This window comes from Fistularia commersonii, chromosome 13, assembly GCF_037954325.1.
Source record: "Fistularia commersonii isolate RoL2024-O1a breed Wild chromosome 13, RoL_Fcom_v1.0, whole genome shotgun sequence".
NCBI lineage: Eukaryota > Metazoa > Chordata > Actinopteri > Syngnathiformes > Fistulariidae > Fistularia > Fistularia commersonii.
In genome coordinates, this window is record NC_141296.1 from 9,076,647 (window position 1) to 9,102,249 (window position 25,603).

The 25,603-nt window shown below is 38.3% G+C and overlaps 1 protein-coding gene across 2 annotated transcripts; it reads right to left on the reverse strand.

The window, feature by feature from the left end:
• Positions 1 to 121: 121 nt before the first annotated feature.
• On the reverse strand, positions 122 to 24,755 carry LOC147227865 (ATP-binding cassette sub-family C member 5). 2 transcript variants are annotated; one of them, XM_086158574.1, is made up of 29 exons: positions 24,464 to 24,755; positions 22,462 to 22,647; positions 21,665 to 21,820; positions 17,114 to 17,261; positions 15,916 to 16,149; positions 15,430 to 15,603; positions 14,826 to 14,973; positions 13,745 to 13,893; positions 13,456 to 13,563; positions 11,847 to 12,206; positions 11,683 to 11,754; positions 11,384 to 11,508; positions 11,219 to 11,291; positions 10,893 to 11,096; positions 10,657 to 10,782; positions 10,225 to 10,336; positions 9,923 to 10,107; positions 9,421 to 9,561; positions 8,548 to 8,677; positions 8,048 to 8,201; positions 6,439 to 6,567; positions 6,003 to 6,189; positions 4,854 to 4,943; positions 4,302 to 4,494; positions 4,037 to 4,196; positions 3,165 to 3,243; positions 2,848 to 2,961; positions 2,345 to 2,509; positions 122 to 1,328 (listed from the first exon to the last, which is right to left on the reverse strand). In XM_086158574.1, exons 2-29 carry the CDS (start codon positions 22,635 to 22,637, stop codon positions 1,236 to 1,238), a joined length of 4,185 nt encoding a protein of 1,394 aa, XP_086014700.1. In that variant the 5' UTR covers positions 22,638 to 22,647; positions 24,464 to 24,755; the 3' UTR covers positions 122 to 1,235. The 2 variants fall into 2 exon arrangements, with proteins under 2 accessions (XP_086014700.1, XP_086014699.1); XM_086158573.1 differs by having other exon boundaries at positions 24,439 to 24,755.
• Between the last annotated feature and the right edge of the window lie 848 nt (positions 24,756 to 25,603).

Here is a 25,603-nt window from a genome sequence, read left to right on the forward strand (position 1 = left end):
CCAAATTCACATCTTGTGTTTTCTATAGGAAGTGCAGAGTGAACAAGAACAGCAAATTGTGTCCCAGAAGTTTCCGTTGCTTGAATAGCTTTCATTATAAACTAACTGCAACTTCAAAAAATTCAATAAACAATGTATCTATTTATTTATTTTCATATTATATTAACAAATCAACATTTACAAACATCTATATATATATATACACACATTGTAACATTATGATATCAGTGTACAAAGGCAATCTTTAAAATGCATCAATACAACAGAAAGATATTGCACTCTTAAATGATTGTTGAGCACAGCAATGATTATAAGGCACATGATTACAATCCTCACTTTTCTGAAGACACATCGTGATGCATAAATTTAATATCAGCTTTCTTGCATACAATCACTGGACATGTGAAAACAACTGAATTAAGATATTATTTTATGTCAAAATTACGTTATTGGTACATACAATAACAACAGTGTAAAATGTGCATATATTAACTTCAGCATTACAGACTATAAGGAATCATGAGCTAATTTCAAAACAGCATTTAGTCTATACCAGCCTGCTCATGAATGTAAAACCTGAACATTTGGACAGCACTATGGCTTCAGGAATAATTTATTGACATGACTGTACCGTACATGTATCACACCTGGAAGAAAACTATAGAACAAAAAAATGAAACAAAAAACAGGAAAAAATTCTTAGACAGTACCTCTGTATGATGTTTGCTTTAAAATTGTATTAAATTATAATTATTGAGACTTGTTCCTACAATTGACCATATAAATATTACTATTACATATAAATATTTATCTTTAATTTTGTAAATTACTGTATGTTATCTAGATTATGGATATAGACTTAAACTATTTCTAACATAAAAGCACCAAATGTTTCCCATGTGTCTGCATGCTAATATAAAGTGCCATTTTCAGAGTCATAGGTCTGTTTAATTGACTTGTTTGAGGACTTTTATGAGATGTTGGCAAAGAACTGGTTACTTTGATTTCTCTCATTGCATAGTAAGGTTTGCAGCATCCCTCAGCAGTGTGGTCCCTGGGTCTTTGGTTTAGATATAAGCACTGTTGCAGTAGTAGTTATTGCAAGAGCCTCTGCGTTTCTCAGCAATTTCTTTAACACCATGGCTGGACTAGGTTAATCCCATTGTTGTGCAATTCAGGTTTTCTTCCGAATACATTTTGATATCAGTGCGGACAGAACTCAGCACCAGTGAGTTTTATCGGCTCTGGTTTTCTGACGCTTCAATCATGGCTCTGAATCTTGAGTTTTCATCAGACAGCAAGGCAGCAGGATGATCAAACTCCAAAATCTGTAAAGAATTTAAAAGTGTTAAATGATGACTAGAGCCAACATATAAGTAATGGAAGAGTGAAGAGATAAAAGCAAAGAGCTTTTTCTTTAAGTGGAAAAATTCGAACAAAGTTTTTCAAAGTCAAGATAAATGAGAAGTTTATTTAGCTTTTTAAAAGTTTGAAAACTTTATAAGTCCGTTGTACGAAATTGTTCTCTGCCCATCATGGATGAACCATAAGCGGTGGGCAGCTTGAGCGATGCCCAGGGAGAAATTAAGGGTTTAGGGACTTGTAACACCTTGATAGGCTAGGAGCAACTTTGGAATCACACCAGGAACCTCTGGGTTCAAGATAACTGCTCTTACCACCTTAAATGTAGAGCAAATATTGTCCATTGGACACTGGTCTCAGCAATGGCTTTGAATTATCTTGAATAACTGGGACATGAACACAGAAAACCTCTGTAAATTAGAATAAATAAAAAAGCTATATAAAGATATAGAATAGAAGGCAAGAAAAATTAAGAAATTAAATTATTTCTTCAGTTCAGCGATGAAATCTCTTTTAAAAAAATAAAGATGACCAGTTGGTGTTATGTTCAAAAGATGCTTTTACAGACAACAACTTAGAACAAACTAGAAAATGTGTAAATTCAGGTGTGAGGAGTTAAACATAGGAGTAGAAATCCTAGTGGAGCTGTTGCAAGACGGTCTCCATCACTAAGCGGCAAATGAAGGTTAACAGGGAGCCCAGCTTTCCTGATGCATTTATCAGGTTTCACTCACCCTCTAACTCCTAACACTGAAGAATCCTTAAGAAGGAAGGGCATTAACAGGGTAAATGGTTGACGCGTCCTGGGGATTCATGGTCAGTACATGCATCTAACTAACAGACTTAAGTGTACTCTGTCGTATTTAATTCATCACCTCAGAGGGACCAATTCACACAATATATCAGGTGTGGTTCAACTTGGCAAGAGGTTCAAGCCAGAGGCTAAATTGTGCTAAATCAGTCAGGATGTATTAACACATACCTGGCCAGCATCCAGCACCATGACCCTGTTGCAGCTCATCACAGTGTTGAGGCGATGGGCGATGATGAGGGTGGTGCAGTTTTGAAATTCACAGCGAATGGTCTCCTGAATTAGACGATCTGTCTCAGTGTCGATGGCTGCTGTTGCCTCATCCAATATGAGAATCTGAAAAATGTAAAAGGATTATCGTACAGCACAAAACAATAACAAATGTGAAGAGAGAATATTGTGAAATAAAATAAATGTATTGTAAAATTGTGCTGCATTTGTATATAATTGACAGATTGTCTTGGCAATTGAACTTGAAATCCAAACTTAATTGGCTGCAGTTACACTAAAAACCACTAGGTGACACTGGTAGTTCATACAAAAATGCACTTTGACACCTGTCAACTTCAAGAGGATGTCCTCTACTTTTCAAAAGATGACCGAGCTATTACCGTCTTCATTTCAAACGATACTCAACATGTTAATGCAAACTACCAGCTTTATGCAATCTGCACCTTGCTGTTGCGCAGCAGTGCTCTGGCCACACAGAGTAGTTGTCGCTCTCCCACTGAGAAGTTCTCTCCGTTCTCTGTTACCTCAGAGTGGAGGGAGTGAGGCAGCTGGCTCACCTGCGGAGGCACAATCATACAAAGACAAAAATTCCATTTGTATCGATTTAAAACCTTTTATCAATGATGTGTTCTTCTTGTGACATTAGTCAGATAAGTAATAAATAGGTATTCTCCCTCTTCATTTTTAATCATATTTCATGGGTCTCGACTTATAGTTCAGTGTTCCAAAAAATAATCTGTGCTACATCCAAACACCTTACCATGTCTTTAATATGTGTTTTCTCAAGAGCATTCCATATCTGCAAATCTGAGAATTGGTCCTGTGGGTCTAAATTGGTCCTGTTGGAAGAAATGTATAATTTGATATTGGAATAACAATTTCAAACCAAATAGAGAAACATAATTGAGAAAAGTTCACTTTAACTCCGATCTCTGACTGAGTTCAACTCCAATTGACTGCACAAAAGTGACATTTGATTGGACGAGTAACTTTTTACTGCTCACAGTTTTTCTGCTGATTTTGTGATGGGAGTGCCTGAAGATGAAGACTATAAGGGCTGAATATGAGCCCACACATAATTCACAGTACAGTATGCCAAAGAATATTTTTGAAAGATTCAGAGATCTTAGAAATTAAGAGATTAGGAAACATCCATCTATCCATTGTCTGTTGCTTATAATGATAATAATAATAATAATAATGATACATAGGTTTTCTGTAGCACTTTTCATGATACTCAAAGACACTTTACAAGTGAGAGACATTATCCTGCACTCAGGGTCCCAGGGGATGCTGGCGCCTATCCAAGCAGTCAATCGCAGAGCCACACACATATATAGACAGACACCCATTCACTAATTCAGGACAATTTTCCAAATTTTTTTCAATTAACCTGGTGGATGTATTCGGACTGTGGAGAGAACATGCAAACTCCACACAGAAAGGTCACCTTGTGGGAATCAAACCAGGGACCTTCGTGCTGTGAGGCCAAAGTGCTAACCACTGCACCACCATGCCAGATTAGGGAACAAAATAATTATAAATACCAATTTACTTTGTATCCTGTTCAACGTTAAAAAAATAGTTTACTAAAGCCATTTTACAACTATGGAAAAAAATTCTTTGGATTACCTGACAGTACCAATGAAGAGTACAGGCTCTTGAGGGATGATGGCTAGCTTGCTTCGAAGATCATCCAGACCAAGCTTGGCAATATCAATTCCATCAATGACAATAGAGCCTCCAGTAAGCTCAGCCAGTCTAAAAAGAGCAACAGCCAAAGAGGACTTCCCTGTAGTGGAAAGATACCGGATGAACAAATGTCTGTATATGTCTGGAGAAAGATGTCTCAAAACAGATGCTGTCAGCAGGGGAAAAACAAAGGAGTCCATCTAACCTGATCCTGTGCGCCCCACAATGCCAATGGTCTCTTCAGGAAGGACCATGAAGGACAGTTTCTTCAGCACAAGAGGCAGATCATCGCGATAACACATCTCTACGTCCTGGAAGGTGATCTGCCCCTGCTGAGGCCAGGAGGGGGCAGGAGCGGTTGCCACAGGACTTTGTCTGGGTGCTTCACTCTCCAGACACTGAGATACAAAATAGTGACAGTAACCGCTTCTTAATTGTAGATCTCTGAAAGTGTAAGCTCTCAAATGTAACTTGCAGTGATTTTCTCTCTGTGAGCGTTTTGTGGTACTTAGGACAGAAAGTAACTAAAAAAACAGTCAAGATGATTTGAGCGTGAGACTGCATGAAAACCACAGCGAGACTAAATCTGCATCCTCTTTAACATAAAAACAACTAGACACACCAGAAGCGCAAACATGTCTGTTGTACAAGGTCAGTGTCTTAAGACGTTAATTCCTAAATAGTTAGCAGTTCTAGTTTATGTAACCGCCATTGTCACATAATCTACCTTCCCAATTGTGCCACTCAATGCTCTTACCTTTATGTAATGATTAATCCTCTCTACCGATGTAAATCGAGCCTCTGTTTCTGTCAGCAGCCTCACTGTAAACTGAAATAAGCCGGTCAGCTGCAGGAGAAAGAAAATGGTGAAAGGGTGAAAGATTAATGACAAACCATACTACATAAATTACTGAAAAACATTTAGTCTTTACATCTTCTTTATTCATTGTACGAATAAGCAGGAAAATATCTTGAGATTTACAGACTAATAGGGATAATTTTGCTGATGTGCCTCATGTGCAAACTAGTGCCCTGATGAGACTAGGATGTTCTTATCATGAAAAAATCAGGAAGGCAAAAAACTAGTAAACCCAAACATCAGACTTTACTTGGGTGTTTTCAAATAAAAAACTAATATGAAATTAATAAAAAAGACACAACAAACAAGATCTCATTTTTTCCTTGTATGAGTGCAGTAAATATGCATGAATCTCTTCTAGAGTGAACAACCCCAACATAACCTTATTGAGGTTGTATGAAATACTAGGTTTTTAATCCAGGGAGCACTTTTACATATTAGGGATGGGTTTTGGCCCTGGCCAATGAGAAAATAAAGATAAGTGGAAGATTAAATTAAAGTCAAGCTCAAAATTTAAGGGTAGCAGAATTTCAATTATGACTGATTTTTCATGTTTGCATACCCCCTTTCACACATGCACTGCAAACCTCAACTTATCTCTATTTGATATTGCAAAATGTTGCAGTTGTTTTGGGCACCATCAGGTCCCTTGTTGAAAGTCTTTGTTGTCTCAACTGAGGCCATATGAGACTAAGTTTGGTCAATGTCCAAAATTCATTGAAAACAAGTAAACCCCTTGGTGACATGTCTGTCATGCTGGTGGCAAAACTGAAAAAAACAAAGCAGCATGCGAAATGGCTTGTGAAAATGTTTAATAGGAGAGACAAGATTAAAAAAGTTATGTGAGAAAGGCCTAAAATTTGAATAGAAAGAGACTATGCGATCAGTGTTTAAATTATGATCCACTTCGGTTAAACGAAGCAATTTTTTTTTCTGTTATGTCTGTAGATGGTGGACACATACTTCTCCTTTTGTGGCCTGAGTGAAAGGAGAACCATCTTTGATTTATATGGGACAGCGCTTCTTTTCAAAAGGTTATTTACAAACCTGAACTGCGTAAGATATTGCTAGGCCTGCGTAGGCTGGAGGTATCTGCTTGTGCATGAAGACGATCAGAAGTGCTACAGCAGTGATGAGGGAGATGCTAATGAGGTCCAGGCGAACAGCCAGCCATCGCATTGCACAACTAAAGAGGTAGTTGGAGGCTTGGTTGGTGTCCAGCAATTCTTGATATCTGAAAAGAAGACATTCACATTCCACTTGATCAAGAAGCGCTCTATCTGTGAAGATTTGCGGGGGGGATCTCCTGTTATGAGGTTAACCTTAACACGATGTGCTTCCTCAATGGTTTATTTACCACCTGAGGAGCAACTAAAAAAGGCAGGCAGAGATCATACAAAAATTCAATTTTAATGATCTATACATGCAAACTGATTAAACCAAAGATATAGAGGACCTCTCTGAGAGATATGGCTTCACTCACCTCCGGAGAAAGTCATGCCTCCTTCCATACGCATGTATAGTAGAGAGCCCTTGAAGACTGCTGGTGATGTGAGAGGTGAAAGGTGATTGGCTGATGTTTTCCAAGCGCTTAAGTTCACGAATCAAACGTCTGAAATAAAATTAACAAATCAACAGTTTAGTAAACAACAATCAACCTAAAATGAATTCTTGTTTTAACTGGCCTAAAAAAAATTGCTATGTCAGATCTTAGAAGAAACACACCTAAAAACTTCCTTGTTGTTGATAAAATATTCAATTACAAATGTCACATCATCTCCAGCTGCAATTTTGGTTGAAATTTAATGACGACATGGTGGGCAAAGAGAGATAAAGTTCATAGCACACAGCTTATTTCCTAATAAAGCTTCTTATGCATACATAATGTCAGGAGCATTATTTTACTCTGCAGCTAAAGAGACCCCAGTCTCCTTGTCTACAGGGTAGGTTGAGTAAGCAATATTGACAAAGGTGGGGCATCATTCTACTTTTAGACACTGAAAAAGAATGGATGGTGCAACCAAATTACATATCTCCTGTGAATCATTCGGTTTTCTCATAAATGCTTTGAAGACAGAGGGATAGAAACATAACAATTCCTTGCTTCAAGGCAGTGGTCCAGACAAACATGTTTACGCCCAGGGCAGTTTTATTTAAAATTCAATAAAGGCTGCATTAGAAGTAGATAATTTGAATGGGAGATCCAGTTTGATTTAAGATCCATATATATCCTTGGACAATGTGATTTTGTAAGATACATTAGGTCTCTTTAACTAGTATTGCAGTGTGATTCAATCTTTTTTTAATGAAATCACATCTTCTGACTTAGCTTATACTTAAAATCAATGTTAAACACAGAAACACACTGGTGGACAATTTTTTAAACCATCTATAACAACATATAGTGAAAATAAGCTTATATCTCATTAGCATGTATGATAATTACTGATACCACAAAGATTGCCTTCACCACCCATTGTTTTTTTTTTGGTCAAATAACCAGCGGATTAATGCATGTGCTATGTTGATGTCCTAACAAAGAAAAAAAGGACAAACAGGTGAAATTGTTTGACACTGACTACACTCACAGAAGATACCTGCTTTTCTCTTAAGAAATTATGTACTCATTGGAGAAAAAGGGGGTGTCCATACCAGGAAATATGATTATAGAATTTGAACCAACTTCATGAGGAAAAAAGTGTCTATGAATAATGAAAATCAACACTATCTTTTGTTCCTTTGCTCCTGGCTGCTGAACTGCACACGGTTTTAACCGTGCAGCATTAATGCCTACATATACTGAAATTTGCAAAAGCCCAGCATGGCCAACGACTAGAAATGCCCTGTTTAACTAGTAAGTCATTACGGCAATTTGAAGACCAGTGGTGGCATGGTAGAATTTACATAATAAATGACATAATTTTAATTTATGTATTTTGATCAGCCATCAACTGTGGGTTAGATTTGCAGCAACAAGAGCTATGTTAGAAATGTAATTAATTTTTAACAAGGTACCACATTAAAGAGAAGCTAAAAATCTATGAATATTAGGCATAAATACATTTATTTTCAGAAAGTGTTGATAGTCTGACCTGGAGACATGGTTGACAATGCAGAGGAAGGCCCCAAGGGGGAAGATGGAGATTAGAAACCAGGGAAAGACTATTCCAACCATTCCCAAGCAAAACAGCACCAGGGTAAGGTTCTGTAGCAGCATTTCAGCTTGCATGGTGAGACGTACATCCACTTTGTGAGGATGACAGAAAGCACATGAAACACACTGCACACTGCAGGATAAACCTCTGTATTAACTTTAAATGAATTATTGACTCAGTGTTCTTAAGTGTCATTCTCTCAAGAAAACATGGTAAAATATAATAGTTTCACAAGAGTATTACACTCAAATACAAAACAACCAACATAATCAACTGAGACACCAGTGAAGTGGATCGCAGAGAGCCACTCACTGGGGAGAATGCACCATGTCAAATCACACTATGTATCGGCAATGCACCTTGTCAACCAGTTTGACTTCATCGAGTGAGTGCTCTCTTGGGGTAAAGGTTCAGAGTCAAAATAAATCAAGCCTCACCCTCATCCATGTCTCTAGAGAAGCGCGTCAGAATACGACCCAGAGGTGTTGTGTCAAAAAAGTGCATAGGGCTGAGGAGGAGGTGGCAGAACAGCTTGTCATGGAGTGCCGAAGCAGCCTTCACTGTGCACTGTCAAGACAAACACCACCTGTGTTTGAACATGAGATCTGACACTTGAAAACAAACAACTTGGAAAGAACATATGGAAACTATCTCGTCTTGGATAAACACATACTTTGAATGAAACCCCCTCTCAACAGGCTCAGAAACAATGAATATAGTGACAGTCACGTGTTATTTATTTAACCACATGAGCACCATGGGTGGTTGTTATTTTCCTGCACAAGACAAGCTGTCAAATATTCATTTGTAATGAGTTTCTCAGAGGCTTACATAAAGGTCACGAACTAGTGTGCGAGAGACATTTCACTGATTGGACAGAAATTACTTGTGGCAGCAGAGAACAAATTAATTCTATTAATGGAATATTCAACACTCCCAAAGATCTCATCATAGCTAGGGGTGAAAAAAAGATTAACCATCTTTAAAAAATTAGCAATTTCAAGTTGCGCACATTAACATGGAGACTTGACCTCTGTAATGCAGTGTCAGGACAGGTTAGTTTGAAAAAGAGGACATACACCCAAAGGGGCGCTGATGTACTTGCCACACACACAAATTGCCAATATTAATGTTTGAGTCATGGTGGTTGAAAAATACATGGAAAATTACACAACATAATTTGAACTATGGATGCCAGAATACATAACAAACAAAAACAAGATACTACCATGAAATACTAATTTAAACAACAAACACTATTTTTAGATGCTGTACTCACATTATCAGTGAAACAGTTGAAAATGACTTACTGTTACAAACACCAGACCTCTTATTGTCTTCAAAAATAAAGCAGCTCCCATTGAGATGACATAAACCGTTGAATAGTATCGAATGTGAGGATTGTGCCTCATACTGTTGCTTGTCGTTTCATTCAAGATGAATGATGTGTTCTAAGAGCAGAAGGAATGACAAATTACAAAAAGTGGAAAAAATAAACCAATTTCATGTTTACTTTTGTGAATTTTCATTCAAATAAATCATGAAAAGTTCAATTTGGCACACCAGAGGTACATGAAAATCAGTCAATATGATGATGTTTTATATTCAAGGCACATTTTTGCGTAAAAGCCATCTTCTGGTTTGCTACACATCTGTTTCCTTACTGCTCAAGCTTGCTTTTTAATTAAATGTACCATGTTGCAGTTGCTTTGTAAAAGCTGATTAATTCTCAGTCCTCCACAACAGAGCTGTTGTTATTTTACTTTGGGGAGCCAAGTCTTTTATTGTGAATAATGATCCTTTCCAACTCACCCCACTACCCTGCTTGATCCAGTGGCTCAACCACCAGTTGCTGAAGGCTATGCTGCCTGTGGTGGTGAGGAAGAGGAAAATGTTAATGGCGAAGACAAGTAGACCTCCGGCTGCTTTGATGTAAGCTCCATACACAGATAGTGCAACTGCACCGGATCCTTTCTCTTCAGGTTTCATCAGTTTTTCTAAATAAGATATGAAAGAAAATCAGAAACCAAACTTACTTACATATTTACATGTGAATCTTTGTTTGGCAAGTAATAATTTAGTGTATATGTGTAGCAAATTGGTGGGGTCTTTACCTCCTTTTTCACTATCAGTCTTGTGTTCGACGTTGGTCATATCAACGATATCAACAACTTCTTCTGGATTTTTCCTTTGTTGTTTATTTTTGAAATTCTCTTTAAAAAGATTCTACAGGGAAAACAAACATGGGAATAACATACATTTTTATTTCCCTTGAACATGTCACCGCTACATTACAAGTGATGCAATACTAACCCCAAACAAATAATTCAAACAAAGACAGGTACTTCAGCAGCTCAACAGAAAATCAATCCACTCACAATAAAAGGGGATCTGATAAGAATTGTGGCTTCAGAGCATTGGATTTAGCTTTCTGAGTTTTTGCCTCTCATTATTATTATTATTCTATTATAAGCTATTTTACGGTTTGAAACAAAGATACCGCTCTCCTACTTCAATGAGCTGGTCTATAATGCCTCGAGCCTTACCTCTTGCTCCATGCTTTTGTATAGGGTGGCATAGTCACGCTCTTTACCCATGAGCTGAGCATGAGTGCCATGCTCAGCAATTTGACCATCCTTCATCAAAATAATGTCATCACACTCTGACAGGTACTGAAAAATAAAGCATATTAATTATTGAGTCAACAAATAAAGTGGAGTGGAGGAGAATAAAATGCATGCTGATTGCAAAGTACTAAAGCGTAGGTAAATTTTAATCTGACCTGCAGCTGGTGGGTTACGAAGAGCACTGTCTTTCCTTTGGCAGCGCCTCGTATTGCTTTATTAAAGACAAGGGAACCCACACATGCATCAACAGCACTGAGAGGGTCGTCTAAAAGAAGGATGGGACGCTCACTGTAGAGTGCACGTGCCAGACTAATTCTCTGGCGTTGTCCCCCACTTAGGTTTGCACCTCTCTCCCCAATCTAGGATAAAAACATTATGCTCTGATATTAAACATTGTTTGTTACCATTTTGAGAAAAAACTTCATAAATTTAACACCGCACAAGACATAAGTCTTTTGCAAAAATAAAACATGACAGATACCTCTGTCATGTCTCCATACGGCAACTTTGTAAGATCATGAAGAAGACAGCAGGCATCTAAGACAGCATTGTATCTGATGGGTAAATAAAAATGTAGAATTAGGGATCAACCATGTCACCCTCAAATGGTTTTCTTAACAAAATATCATTATAAAATAAAACATACTTGTCTTGTTCAAACTCATTCCCAAAGACAATGTTTTCCTTCAGTGAGTCATTCAGGATCCAGGCTTGTTGTGACACAAAAGCAAAACTACCACTGGCAGCAACATTTCCTTCTAAAAGGGTCATCTGTGACATCAGAGGTTACAAGTAGATATACATTTGAGGGTTACTTTTTCATGTTTCGAATCATTATGGCATTAAAAATTAAAGCACAGACTAGCTATTCTGGCCATTGCTTCATATGTATTCAGCTTTTAAGAAAATTTAAAATAAACAAAGTTTGTATAGACTCTTTCTTACCTGTCCTAAAAGAGCTGACAGGAGAGAGCTTTTACCACTCCCAACACCTCCACAGATCCCAACCAGTGCACCCTTGAAAAAACATTTTTTTTGGAAATTAAACACTGAACATATTTATCTGTTTCAAGAATAAAAATAAAGAAATTACTGAGTTGTATTGATACCCTCTTAATATGGATGTTAATACGATGCAAGGTCTTGTGCAGGGGAGGTCTTATACTTTGTGTGGAAGAAATTGTGCTTTGTGGACTCTCCTGCTCCATATTAGTGAGGAGACTTTGAGCATTTGGGCCTTCCTTGTTTTCCTTGCTGTCCTCTGTGGAAATGTAGAGGCTAAGTTTCTCCCTGCGCAGCACACGCTTCATCCCTCCTTTCTTAAATGGCTTCTTGGGAGGTGGGTTTGCATTTGCAGTGGGTAGCCGCGCCTTTTCCCAAGCTAACGTGGCATCCTGAAATTCCACTGCATTGCTAGGATCCTCCATTTTGTTCAAAACAACCTCTCTGTCATCCATCATGAATAGCCTCTGTGGAGAAAATCAAGAAGCGTGAAAAACATCTCAACAACAATTTTTAAAATTTGTGCTGTTTGTAATCACATGCGTAGTGGTTTGAAGCACACAGACAATTCTGAACTAAAGGGCCCAATGTTTATGTGACATATTACAAAGTGCAAGGACTTGCAAATATCAGCATTATTGGGTTTAATGATCAAAGTCACATAATACCAGTGACTATCTTGCAAGGTCCAGTGAAATACATTTCCTTGAGCTTATACGGTTTTGACACAGAATGACTTTTGCCCTTTGGTGCATCCACTGTTTGCTTACTTAATCCTCACTGGCTCTGTGAATACAAGTCTCACTAATATGCAACTTTTATCATGTTTGGAATACGTCCACATTTAAGTATGTGGTTGGAAATCTACAGGAGCAAATTGGAACTGATTGGAAGCAGAAGTGGGGTGATTGGCCTTAAATTCATATGAAAGTACCATTCGAATGATTTAAACAGGGGTTATTTCCACATTTCTTTAAAACACTGACATGCCGCATGGCAGTTAATACTGCTCTCTCATTCGTGCTTCATATTTTTTAGATGTGGTTCAGTTACTTCAATATTTCCTTTTTTTCTAAATCCAATTAAATCAAACTACAGAAGTGGAAATAAAAACGTATGGTGAATTCAGCAGGACAAGATGTTGATAGAGGAGGAGATAACCATATTAAGAAGCAAATTTAGGCACAGATGGGCTGTTACTTATCGTCCTTCAACTTTATACGCCATGCTGCACTCAATGCAAACAATAAAAAAAACACAATGTATCCACACTATCTGCGGATACTCTGCCGTGAATATCATACCATGATGCTATCCATGCACTGGATCAAATAAAATTTCACATGGCTGGTGGCATCATGTACTCCATCTTCTGGATTATGCATTTTGCTGTGTTTTACGTCAAAGGCAAATGTACTCTTGAGTGTAAAATTTCCTTATTCCAGCAGAAAAGGAACGCTTTAGTGGATTCAGTGACTGTATAGTACCTTGATTGGCACTTTAGAAATTTGACAAGTCTAGTGGTCAGCACAGAATCCATCATACTGAAGGACAAAGTGATAGTGGGGAAATTTTTATATAATTTCACTACCTAAGCGAGTAAATACATACTGTATCTGAATACCGTGCTCGAAATTATGTAATTTGGGCTGCCGAATTTCTTTCATATCAAAATGAATTTGAGGGTATAATGGCAGAGTTCTCTTAACATCTCACCTGAAATCTTTTGATGGCCACAGCAGCCTCAGACAGAGACCTGACAGCCAGTGGCGTGACCTTCAGGGCAAAGGTCATGGAGTTAAAAACAGCAACCACAGTGAAGGCCTGATGAAAGGGAAATAGAGAAAGTTGGAGAGGTTATTAACAATGTTGTCTTTGTGTAAACACATTTCTTAGGATGTATAAAAACTTCCAAAAACCTGTTGTAAATCTGAAAACTATGAGTTTGATTTATCTACAAAATGGTAGGGGATATAATAGCGAATAGAAACTTCAGTATAAATACCTGAGCTGCAGTAAGATCATAGCCCATGGCCATGTGCAGGGTGAATGTGCACACACAAGCTATCACGACAACAATAGGTGCAACCCCGACTGTGAGGCTCTGGATAAACCCGGCTCTTTCAAGTATAACTCGCTCATCTGACCTCACCCCTGTTCAGCAAAAATAAACAAGAAACAGTAAGGAAAGGGTTAAATGACTTCCAAAGAGTTATTCAGCGAACGTTTGGTAAATAAGAACCTCGGTCAATAAGCAGAACAAAGAGAGCTGAAAGATATTGACAATTGAGGCACAACATGGGTCCTATAGCCATACCATACATAGGACTGACACTGATAACAGCCCAAGTCTAACATCCATATGCCCCTTCTCTTTTAAGTGAACCTCTTAAATACATATGTTTTTTTATTTTATTCACGTAGTCAATAGTTTACAGTGTAAACACAGCAACGTTTGTGCATGTTTCATTCTTGTAAACTTTAATCTTAAACTCTATGACTTCCCTTTGGTATTATTCCTTACACAATCTTTTGTGACTTCTGTGTGAAACAAAAGCAAAAGACAGCAGCGTCTTCAATAAACAACTTCAATAAATATATTTATGGTACAGTTTCTATCAAAGTGCAGTAGAAGTGACAATGCCACTACATTGTCACTGTCATAAGTAATCATAGGTTAGCAGAGTAACAAGCCCCATCAGACTACTTTAAATTTTAAACATACAGCAAGGGCCTCATGAGAAAACGCCATTGCCTATTTATGGAGCAGTTATGATAGTCACTGAAGGAATCATAAGGCCCAAAACACATTGCAAATTAACCTTGAGGTCAAGGCATTCTAATTGCCCAGAGTTAGAGAATTAGAGTTAGGATTTTCTTTCCAGCTCATCATTTCCAGTTGATAATGTTACTTTTCAGTAAGTCATTTAAATGAAAGTGATTTTTACTTATAGTTGCATACAGTTCATGAATACAGTAATACTGAAGGAAATCTCCAAGGATATGACAAAAAACAGAAAATGAAACCACAGAAAATTTGTATGGTGATATCGTCACCATGGAGCCATCATGATTCAGTCACTCACGATGAATGTTTTGAGCAAAGGCATCTTCCCAACAATACATCTTGATGAACTTTATGCAGCCCAAGATCTCGTTCATCAGACGCACGCGCTGGTCAGTCACTGTCACACACTTCTTGCGGAAATATGCCGTCAGCCTGGATGCAAGCATCTGTCCAGACGGGAACAGAGGAAATGATGACAAGAGAAATAAGTGGCAGAAGAGGAAATGAAAGCAGACACAATCACATTAGCAGTGCTTCAGGTCTTAGTATGGGCCCGGAGGGAAGAATGCCTTTCACATCAAAAACAGGCTCTCCAACAGTCAGGCTCTGATGTTCACTGAGTGTAATTAACAAAATCTGCTACAGTAAGAGCAGGTAGCCAAAAGCTAGCCAAAAACAGCTTGGTATAGACCTCAATGGCCTAAATTCACTCACAAGTCTTCAATTGGGAAGAACACGTTCGGAAATAAACGCCACTGTGTGTTTACCTGCATGTCTACATAAAATAAATACATAACTAAATAAATTATTACGACATACTCTACGTGATATGTGAGCAACTGCTGAAACCATTTCCTACTTCCTGTATGTCATTGGCACACAAGTTACAAAGGAAATCTTACCATGGCAGGATAGAAGATTATGAAAATGGCTGACCCCATCAGGGCAGTGGGACCCAAGAAGTAGGCAGTATAGGCCAAACCCAGTAATCCCACCAGAGGCCCTCCAGCTAGCAGGCAGCCCACTGAAACTGCTTCATACAACCTTTGGCCATCACTGGAGCAAATGTTGATCAACTAAGTGTAAACGATTTAGGAGAAAAAATGGTGTATTACAGGAAATCTATGAAGAAAAGCAATATTTTCAAAGATGACATGAGCAGTAAAACCCTTTACAGAAATACAGTTGTCATTGTACAATCTTATCTACTTGTACAATGATTCATTTTGAGCTGAGAAAAACGTTCCCTCCCTCAGGCTATGAGATTTAGGAATTGATTCTTTGAGAGTAGAAATTAATTTAATCTCACTCATCAGCCAGTGATACCCTGCAGAGAGGGAACATATATTCTATTTGAAAAGGGCTCCCTCCTGGGCAATATCACCTACCTCGCCTGGACTGATGTCTTTCGTGCTGCGAAGGTGCAGAATCTTTTGAAAGGCAAATGTAAGAGCTGCTCCACGGAGACGTGCAGCTGTCCTGTAGTTGACAGCCCACATGAGAGCCAGAGACCAGGAGCGCACCAGTTCCATGAGAAAGATCCCAGCCACCAGAGACAGTCCATAGGGCAAGTAACTTTCGGAGCTCTGGGAATATTCCAGTAAAGCTCGAACCAAGACAGCCTGAATTTACAAAGAGGAGGCAAAGGGTAAAAGACTGTGAATGAAGCGTAAAAGAAACAGGAAAGAGTTGTACATGACAGAAATGAAAATAGAAATCTAAAGACAAAAATGCCCTAAGATAATGATAAAAATGAAAATAACAGGGAAAGATTAATGAATGTGAAAAGAAATGGCTAAAATATAGGAAGTAATAGACATAAGAAAGGGCTCGGATAAGATAAAAAGATGGGGTAATTAATGAAATCATTGAACTGAATCATTAGAGAGCCATTCTTGGAAGGTTTTTAAACTAAAACTTAATTATAACTGACACCAATAAGTCAGGTTCATTGGTATGGCATGCAGCGAGCATACCAAACCAAAGTGAAAACACCTGTTATCTCATCTGTCATAGGATTGTTGTGGAAAAACTGCTGGGAGAATACAGTTATATTTATTACAGCATGACTTTCAGTGAATGCACTGAACAAACTGGCCAGAAATGTGGGCAAATTATTGTGTAAGACTTAAATCCAGTTAATGCTATTTGTTGTGGGTAGAACCAGACACTGAGTACACGTCAAGAAAAAATAAACAGCTTATAGCACATGGCACCCACAGTATAGTCTAACCTACAGTTTCTATTCAGGTCATGGTAATTGTCTCAACTTTATCAAAGAATGTCAATGTCATTTTTAATGCCAGCGACAAACAAAAACTAAAAAAAAAAATGGGTTTCTCATTCCTCTACACCAAAGCATAACTGAGGGGAAATCAGCTAATCTCTGGCATTAATATGGGTTTCACAATCTAAGGCTATGTAATCTCCCAGTATGTTTTCATTTCAATTTCCAGACTAGCGTGAAATGGGATGAAGTGATTTTTAGAAAATACACTGGCTATGTCATGACAGCAACAAAGCTGAAAGACATACTAGCCAAATCAGCAAAATATAAAGGGAAAGGTGGATTTGGATGGTACTCACGGGCCCAATAAAGCCTGCCACCATTGTGAGGAGGAGGGAAAAGATGGCCACCAGCATGCGGGTCTGGCAGAACCTCCAAAACACTCTTGTGAGGGATGCCCCTTCTCGTCCTCGTTTTTTTAGCTCATCATGCCACAAAGATGTAAGCCTTGAACATTCAGCAGTGGAGATAAGCCACAAAAATCATGAGATTTCTTTTCTACTTCCATGCTTAAGAGGTGAAGTTAAATCTGAAAGTCTTTTGTTGTTCATCTAAAGCCTTACTTTTTCTCTTTAAGAGCATCTTATTGTTTGTAAACTTAGTTTAGTTCACTTGGTTAAATGGTAAGTTTAAATGCTTACTTGGGGCATTACTTTCCTGCTCACTTTAATCCGATGCAACAAAACAAATAGTATGTCACATTCAAAATTGCTGAAGGGCAAAATTATCATAAAAAGTGCTACGTTTTTTGAGTTATTTTTAAAAGGAGTATATTAAAATGTTGCTCTTTCATTTAACAGACTGCTAAAAAGTACAATGAGTATAAAGTGCCTTGAGCAGAAGATTAAAAATGTTGCCCCTTCCATTTAACAGACTGCTAAAAAGTACAATGAGAGTACATTCTACTGATCAATAACCAAAACTGAACACCCCAATAGAGAAATTATAGCACCTAGGCGGATGATAATCGTGAACAAAGTGAAGGTGACACACAATTTACATTTTTCATGAATGATGCATCATATAACTAGACTTTGAAACATATAACCAAAAATATTGAAGATTTGCTAATGTACATTCATAGCTGTGTAATGCTCCTTGATGAGATGAAAATGTCTTGTACACAAATGCATCATTGCTAATGACTCCATAAAGCAGCAACATCACAGCTGCAGAAAGAAATTACGCCCTAATGACTTTCTTAAAAAAATGTCAAAGATAGACAGAACATTAAACTAACTAGACCCTAAATAGTCCATTAATTACTACTTTAAGTCAAATGGCTTTGAGTTTAAGAAACCAAAGCAGAAAAAGCTGCACGAAGCACATCTTGAGACGGTATAAATGAGTGTAGAGAATAACTGATTAATCACCTCTTGCTAAATTCCATTAACAGACAAAACTTCTGAAAAATGAACAAGGCAATAAAAGAACAGCTGTGTCTGGAGCGTGCAGTGTCCCCTTTTTTCCCCCTTGTTTTCTGTTTTCCCTCTCTTCCACCCCTTCTCCTTTCTGTTTGCATAATTTGACTCATTTCCTGACCTAGATGCTGGGCAATATGTCAATATATATTCAGTTTTGTCTGGCTGTGTGATTGCATCACATACCATTTCCATAGTTTCAGCCTCTGCATTCAGATATTGATCACTGTTTAGGAAAAATCTCAGTTGTCATTTGTTATCTTTTTCTCTGGGGATACAGCTTATATACTTTGTATTCGTGAACTTGAGGTTTTCCCCCCAAAAATAATGTGATCCATATACTATAATAATTATTTTCTGACTGTTTTTTTGTCACCCAGCCCAATCGTCTAGTATCACTTATTGATTTATCGCTATCAGAATGTTCTTCTTCTCGATTTTCCCCCCTACTTGTTACAAAATTGTCAGCTCATAACACGGATATCGTGCCACAACACCCCCCCATCCCTGGCAGACTATTTCCTAACCTGCTCACTATTTGTGTCTTCCTGCAAACCAGACAACCTCAACAGCGCCCTAATTTCAACTAGCCTCAAAGCAGACCCAGCAGAACATCTCACTCACAAACCCATCAGTCCTGTAATAAATATCCTTGACCATTTTCTTTGATCTTTCCATGCTTCTGGGTTGACTTCACGAGCATGACTTCTGTCATTTTTAAATAAATAAAAATACAATTTTTCTCCTATAAAGTATTTTTCCAAAGCCCATAATCCAAAGCTATGCAAACTCATGACTGCAAAAAGGGAGTATTACGAAAACAGTGGGATCTGGATATGGGAAACATTTGATTATAAAAATGGCTCGGGTGTTCTTAGCAGCCACACGTCTCAGTTTGCCAAATGGCAAGCTAAGCTGATGTTTTGAGAACGTGTTGGCTGGGACATCGCATTGAAGGTTCGCACCTCGGCAGCATGAACAAGTGTCAACTCTCCCAGGGTGCATTTCCACCCCCCTCTTGCCATCATCTCCGCTTTGCATCTCGGTTACATAACTGTTCATGCAATGTATACAGAATATGAAGGTCTCCATTCACAGTTGTTTCAGTAGCACTTGTGTGCTGTTGCCTAGCCTAACCAACGTGAGAGTTTAAGATACCGTTGATGCTTCCCTTATTTGTGCTCTTTACTGTACACAAAGTAGAGGTACATTCAAGTGAAATTGTCCTAAAATTGTCCAGCTCTAATATTCCTGGAGTAACGGAAACCTCCTGTTTTTCTAAATTGCAAAAATACTACAACCGGAAAATTATAAATACACAAGTAAGGGCTATTTCATTCGAAGAATTTTAAGTGTTTTGGTAGAAGTGCAAATCATGATGTACCCCGGCCTTAGTGTAAGATAGGAGACAAAATGTTCACAGGTAGTGGAGTTAATGACATAACCACAGAGGACATGCACAGTACTCTCACTGTAATCTCTAATCCCCGTTATTCTTGGAGACCTCTAAGCACATGCCTAACACATCACAACCCTCCTGTATCGCTAAGAAAGGGTGTTGCTCAATTAATTCTAACTGTGAAGACTAATCTCATGTAAGTGTTTTCATGGAGTAAAATTACACAAATTGGCATACTGAAAAGAACTCCTTTCTTTTGTTCAGTGTGTTCTCTGACCAGCTTTATTATCACATTCATCTTTCTCACAGATACCGCTAGGAACGCAAATAAGGTTTCTAAATTCTGTTAAGAAATAACCGTCTTAGACAGGGACACAGTAAAATACCATTGCTTAAATGTATATTCAGCTCAGCCTTGACACAGCATCAAATAAAAATACTTTTAAAACTTTAAACCTACTTTGCTCCCAGGACTTGTTACTACATATGGAGGAAAAGGATAAATTAGTCCTCTTAAAAAATTCAAAGTCTTTTTAAGTAACATTAAAGAAACCAACAACTTCCCAGGTTGCACTGTGTTTAAAATTTGTATTTCTTGTCTGCTGGGTTTTCATTCCATTATAGCCGTAATTAGTATATTGTTTTGGCTAGGCAACTCTTAGAGGGGATATTTACTTTTTAAGGGAATTTGTCATTATATGAAGTCAGAAATATATAAAATCACATATAATATTTACACATTTTTAAAGCATGTTATCAATTGAGAAGTGGAAATAAAGGTTGCATGTCAGGTGTATCATATGTAGCCTTCACTCATTTACTTTGACCCTTGGAACTGTTATTCAAAAATTTGTATGAAAGAAACAATTATAATGACACCCCTGAATAAGAGGGGTTTTGTTCTGTTCCTAGTGAATGCCATGGTGTTTATTGTTGGCATAAAACAAATGACATATAGATGACATAAGCATTAACTTAAAATCAAAAGAATGAAAATGTAAAAAGAATCTGTTCTCTTACTCACACGATGTATTGTAAGTTTACAGTGAAAGCGTGGGAAACAGTCACATAGACTCTTTTCAAGATTTAGTGTTTTGCTTTAAACACTGAAGCTTTCTGGTTTTTCACATTCCAACTCAAAAAAAAACATTTCGTTAGTCCTGCGAAATCTTAAACAGGTGCAGGTCACTATGCGTTGCGTTTCCTATAGCGGCCAATGTGGGGCTGATTTTAACGAGTTCAAATATTGCTTGATTGATAGTAATAAGTTCAAGATCAACTGCTTCATTGGAGAAATGTGTAATCAGAAAAGTTTTCATCCTGTCTTATGCTTGCCTTGATAGATTTGGAGGACAAGACATGTTACTGTTTTACAGAAGAGCAGGCAAAGGTGAAGGGGTGAGTTCAAGGACCCCTCATTCATTGGATCCTGACAGTCTGACCTTGACTGTGTAAAAATATTATTCACTGCACTGATTTCTTGCAACACATTCAGCAGCGATGTAATTATCTTGAATCAAATTACCGTAATTCTCACATGGCCAATTTGGAGTTGAGAGGTTAAGAAACAATTAGGCTAAAATGCTTAGTATTGCTCTGAGTATAATAAATATTCAATGTACAGCACATACACACATTACACAGAAAATATGGGGATCACTGAAAGGCACAATGGAATCACTATACCCACGAGATCTCTGAGAGGTTAACCTTGATAATGCCCCTAAGCTAAGAATCATCTCAGTTGTGTATGCTGTATTGAATTTTAGGTATTTGCTTAGTTATGGCAAAAGTCAGAAATGGATCATCTTAGTGAAGACTTGCCATGATCACAGACATGATCTATGTGTACTTAATACAGTCATGGCCAAAAGTTTTGAGAGTGACACAAACATAGAAACATCTGGCAAACACCTAAAACCCCTGAAGGAACAGACTTTGTGAAAGTGTCATTCTCCAAACTTTTGGCCATAACTGTAGAGTAGGCCCTTCTCATCAGACACGGGTCAGCTATTCCAGGGTTACCTCACCTTTGGCAGTTGACTTCAGAAGCTTCATGGCAAGACAGTCCCCAAACATCATCAACAGACAAGCTGGATTTCTGGTAGGCCTTCGCTGCCAGCGGGGAGAGCCAGTGCAAAGTCATAAATGAGAAGAGGCCAGAGTTATCAACTGGGTGCTGATGTCTGGAAAAGAGGAGAAGACATGGGAATGGTTGAGTTGTCTCAAGGTGCAAGTACACACAAAGGTGCTATGTTGGGCGAGCATAACCACATAGGCTCGTGAGAATAAAGCACCGCCTTTGCTTGGCACTGTTGACACAAGGTGAATCCTGGTCGGTTGTGTTTGAACAGTAATTTGCACATTCTTCAAAGATACCTAACAGACCATCAAAAAAAAAATAAATAAGCTGAGTGCTATTTTATCAGTATGCACATGGCACTGTTACTGAGAGATAACTTCTCTTTGAATGTTAAGATTCCTGGTAGGAGATACAGGGGCTGAAAGAATACAACCTTGGACCTAAGAAGCAGTCTAGAGCCACATGCGAATTCATCAACATTCAGGGGCCATGTTTGGACGGTAAACGAAAATGATTGCACTTAATAAAAATAAAACAAAGTAATTAGCAAGCAAAAGGTCTGGAGTGAGACTAAAAAGAAAGAAACTATACAGTGTAGTATGTTGAGTATTTGCCTGCTCCAAACTAATAGAGTTATCACAGATATACGCACTGTCTATATGTGGTATGTATGGTCTGCTCCTTCAGCAGATGAATGTGCACATTTGAATAATTAGGAAAGAAGAGGAATACAGTTTTGTTTACTTTTGTGTTATCCTGAAGGGCTTCAAAAGCTGCAGGCTTTGCCTGTAGCGACCTCTTCTCTTTGGCCCCCTTTCCGCAGTTGCCGCTGCTTCCTCTTCTAGCAGTTGTAGCGGTTGCGGGGAGGAAAGTGGTAGGCCCTCTACCCGCCCAACTGCTTCCAGGGCGTCAGGGAACATGGTAGACCCTCTGTTGTGAGAATAAATTATGGTCCTGGAATCAGCAATTTCAATTTTTCAAAACTGTACCAAAAAAAATGTGATTTAGTTTCAGAAAAAAAGAGAAAAAAAAGCATCAACCCAAAACATTTTGGTGCCACCAAATTGTACTTTTTCAACATCGATTAAGGGTCATGATAATTCGTTGTTGATTATCAATTTAACCCTCAACATCTAACAGTAGACAGTAGGCTGGGATTTACACAATTTTTTAGTTAAGTCATTTTAAGCCTTCCATCAATGCAGCGAAAAACAGTGAAACTTGTGACATTGTTCTGTTTTGTAGCTAGGTATGGCAGACTAGAAATTATGTTGCTACATAATAAGTGGGCTGTCTTTTGTTTAGACTGTGAAGCCATGATATTGTACTCCCTTATAGCATCACAGCATAGTGTGTGGTGAGTGGCTGTGGGGTGTTCAAGTCACTCAACAATGTAAAATGGTTAAAAAAAAAAGAATTTAATATTAAGCACTTAAGCTGATACTTTAGCACTGTTTGGGGTATCTTCTTCTAGTTTTTTTCTGACTCTACAGCATATTAATCAACAACTTTTAGCCCTCTTTAAAACATTAAGTAGAATTTTCATTCACATGCAACGACTGTTTGAATGGTGGAAAAATCAAATAGATGTATTTCATCTAATATTCTTCAAGACAATTACAAGAAAGTAGTCTGAAGCTGAAATTTAAGGAGCATTTGCAGGGGTACTCTAAATATTACGAGATGTTATCAGCAAATTCTGTTGCCCTTAAAGTTGAAAACTCAGAAAGGCGTAGTGTTTTGCTGAATCACCCTTTGAATACACACAGTCCTGAGAAATCACCTTGCTTGAGGTCATGGCCCTTTCTGGCATACAACACAAATGCTTATCTATTTAAAGACAACCTGCCAGCAGCCCCAGGAGCTTGGGAGAAGACATCTGAGCAGCCACTTTTGCCCACACACTGTTACTGAACCCCTCTGTGGCAAAGCTCTTTGACAAGGTCAGCCAAACTCTGTGAGGCACAGATTGACTGCCCAGAAAATCTGGTCAATAATGGCGTTCGATACAGAGGAGTCTGTAGGGTTAAGTGCACAAATCACATGGCAGACACTAATACAAGAACATGCCAAGGTATACGTGTCAACAAATAGCCTTTTAAAGTACATGATGGGAACCGTGTGCTGTGGCTAAAGAAAACACATGAAAGGATACGTTGTACTTTCTTCTGTGTGCTCCTGTGTCTGGATCATGTGAAGGATGTCAGCTGGCTGTGAAAGTTTTCAAACCTATTTTGACTAAAAAACTACTTGCCATCCACCATAACAATTAATAATGTTGTCTTGCAGGACAGGTAGAAATCAATCAGTAGTCTGCTGGACGTGTTTTGCACACTTAAATGTGAGTTTTTTTTTAAGTTGTTTTTCTTTTTGTTTCATAGCAGCCAACAGGTCATAGTCAAGAGAAAAAGTCGATTGAATATGTGAAACAAACGTTGACAAAAGCAGGAGCAAAAGGGGTAAAAGTGTGGAAAGGGCACACAAAGAGAATTACTCTACAAAACCAAAAGATGATAAACGCTATGTGCTCCCCACAGCAGTTGAGTTGAGTTGAATAACTTCACATCACATCATGAACTCAGTTTGGTCAAATGGAGATTGTATTTGTCAATGATCAATATCAACTTCAACCCTGTCTAATCATATAGTATTGTATGATCAATCGCAAGCCTATAGTGTTGTAATGACGGGCAGCTAAAATGAAAATTATCGCTAGCTCACCTCATTTTTAATACAGTTCACTTACATTCACGTCGACTTTGCACGGGTCACCTTTGTTGCTGTTCACAAATCAGATCTTGTGTTTATGAGCAGGAAATGCTGTTGAAGAGGCAGGCCATGTTTTCTCTTTTCTGAGTTTTGCCATTCTGGGCTGACGGGCGGATACAGATACGTCTTCCTCAGCGGCGGAGCGGGTTGAAACACGAGCAGAAACACGGAAAACTTGTCGCCTCACGTGTATGCAATGCGTGCTGCTCCCCGCGTCCGAAGCGCCGCTCCGCTGCTCAACAAGCCTCCGGGGTGAGGAATTCCCGACATCACTCTGACGTCATCGAGGCTTCGCCAACCGGTGACGGTGCTTGAGTCACCTTGGCAACGAGAACAACGACTCGGAGGGTGCGATGACACGCGAGGCCACGCGCGAGATGGGGCTGGACGATCGGAGCCGGAGAGGAAAGGGGCGGGTTCTTCCAGCTTACGCTGAATCATGATTGGTCAACCACCGACGCACATTGATATGCGATTGGTCATTCGGTTGTAACGTTCCAATTAGTTTTCACAGCACACGTTCCACGTGTTTAGAGCAGGTGAAGTAGTAAATGTGAGAGAGACGTGTAGCCCGAGGTCTTAACATATTTACTTCGATTAAAAAAAAATAAATTAAAAAAAAACATATATATATATATATATATTGCCAATACTTCTATGACATGACATGTTACGCTATTAAACTGCTAAAATTCACGGTCTCCATCAGCACAAGAATTCTATTTGTCCGATTTTAAGATTTAACATAGTCGACTATATCACGTAAACAGCCTGCTTCCGATGATATTAACGATAATGATAAACGCATTTATAGAGGATTTCCCATCAAATTGCAGTACAAATGAGCAGGGATAACAGTAGTATGCAGTATTTGCCTAAATGGAAATTTCATTCTTGTAGTGCACACATTCAGTTAAAGATATATTCTCATTTTGATATGGTTATAACATTACAAAAAAGTTTTTAAACAGCATCAATTGAATTTGAAATTGAACTGGAATGATTCGTATTTTTTTTTTGTTTAAGGATGTATTTCAATTCTTGGCAAAGTCTTTCAATATTTTTTGGGCTGGGACCATCTCATAAAAAAAGGATTGAAAAAAAATTGTCAATTTCT